The 1,694-nt window shown below is 64.6% G+C and overlaps 1 protein-coding gene across 1 annotated transcript in view; it reads left to right on the top strand.

Annotated features, from left to right (window-relative positions):
* Nucleotides 1-1,694, top strand: part of LOC102759940 (oxysterol-binding protein-related protein 5-like) — a 79,407-nt gene that overhangs the window by 74,986 nt on the left and 2,727 nt on the right. The window contains exon 11 of the mRNA XM_015562386.1: nt 91-228. Within this exon, the coding sequence (XP_015417872.1) occupies nt 91-228 (138 nt within the window). The remainder of the gene's footprint in view (nt 1-90; nt 229-1,694) is intronic.

The following is a 1,694-nucleotide window of genomic DNA, read 5'->3' as shown; positions in this document are numbered from 1 at the left end:
AGCTGGGTAAGAGGCCGCCCTGGGGCCAGTGGGAGTGGGGGGGCCTGGCCGGGGTGGCCTGGGGCCCGCTGACCGCCGCCTCTGCCGCAGGACGGGGAGGTGTTCATCAGGGAGGAGGGCCGCGGAGGCGCCCAGCTCTTCTGGAACCCGAGCCCCGAGGTGCGCGGGCAGAGGCTGAAGCTGCGCACGGTGCGCCTGGAGGAGCAGACGGAGCTGGAGTCGGAGAGGTGAGGCTGCCGCCTCGGGACCCCTGACCCCAGTGGGCGAGCCAGGCGGGCAGCTGCTCTCCCAGTGGGCGGGGCTGCAAGCTAGTCCCAGGGTGTCGCTGGAAGGGAGGGTGCCCCCCCCAGAGGAGCTGTCCTGCCGGGGAGGGGCAGCAGGGGAAGAGCTGGTTGGGTGACCAGCAGCCCCAGGGTGGGCCCTGCTGGGGTGAGCTGTGGGGGGGCGGGCGTGCACGGTGGCAGCTGCTGTCTTCTGGGGGAGGTTTCGCTCTGCGAGCTTCCTGGGGGGAGCCTAGAGCGCGGCGGGGGTCTCCCGGGGTGGCACCCTCTGAACCGCAGTTTCCTTCCTGTCTTTCAAACGAAGACCCTGTGAGACGGTGGGAAATGGTGGGACGGGGAGCCGGGGGCGGGCACAGTGTCCCCGGGCAGCTCTCCTGAGTGATGGCTGACGAGCGTGTGGCCATCCTGCCCAGCGGAGGCCCGGCCTCGGGGTGGCGTGGTCGCCCTGCCTGGAGCCGGTAGCGTGGGGCCCAGCAGCGAGTGGCCGCAGACACGTCCTTGGGCAGGCGCCCTGGCCCCGTCACGGCCTCCCGTGGCCTCCGCCCACGCCCCCACCCCAGCCGCCCGAGAGGACAGGTGTGGGCGGGGACCCCCAGGTCAGGGCCCTCAGACAAGGTCACGCGACCTTGAGGTGTCTGCCAGCTGGACCCAGTGTCTCTGTTCGTGGGACAGTCACCCGGGAAGAGGACGGGCAGGGAGCAGAGAAGAAACCCGCTTAGTGTCCGCGTGCCGACTCTGGGATTCAGTTTGCGGCCACGGAGTGTGCCCAGCGCCCAGGGCCGGCGTGTTCACTGGTCCCCAGGGACCTCGCCCTCATGTGGGAGAACATCTCTGTGTACAGACCTCAGGGAGGGAGGGAGAGACAGAGAGACATCAGTGAGGAGAGAGATCGTGATCGGCTGCCTCCTGCACATCCCCTACTGGGGACGGAGCCTGCAACAGGGCCTGTGCCCTGACCTGCAATCCAACTGTGACCTCCTGGTTCATAGGTCCGTGTTCAACCACTGAGCCACCCCAGCTGGGTCGTTGAATCTAATTTTAAAAATGGGGTTTATTTTTATTTTTATTTTCTATATATTTTATTGACTATTTTACAGAGAGGAAGGGAGAGGGATAGAGAGCTAGAAACATCAATGAGAGAGAAACATCGATCAGCTGCCTCCTGCACACCCCCTACTGGGGATGTGCCCGCAACGAAGGTACATGCCCTTGACCGGAATCAAACCTGGGACCTTTCAGCCTGCAGGCTGACGCTCTAGCCATTGAGCCAAACCAGTTAGGGCAAATGGGGTTTATTTTTTAAAAGAATGTCCCAGGAGACACAGCGCCAGGAGGCAGTGAGCTCCCTGTCGCTGGGGGCAATCAAGTGGAGAGTGCGCTAAGCCGCCCCTCCAACACTGGGGGGGGCATGGC

This window comes from Myotis davidii, unplaced genomic scaffold (genome assembly GCF_000327345.1).
Source record: "Myotis davidii unplaced genomic scaffold, ASM32734v1 scaffold3578, whole genome shotgun sequence".
NCBI lineage: Eukaryota > Metazoa > Chordata > Mammalia > Chiroptera > Vespertilionidae > Myotis > Myotis davidii.
This window is presented reverse-complemented; position numbering and strand designations above follow the sequence as displayed.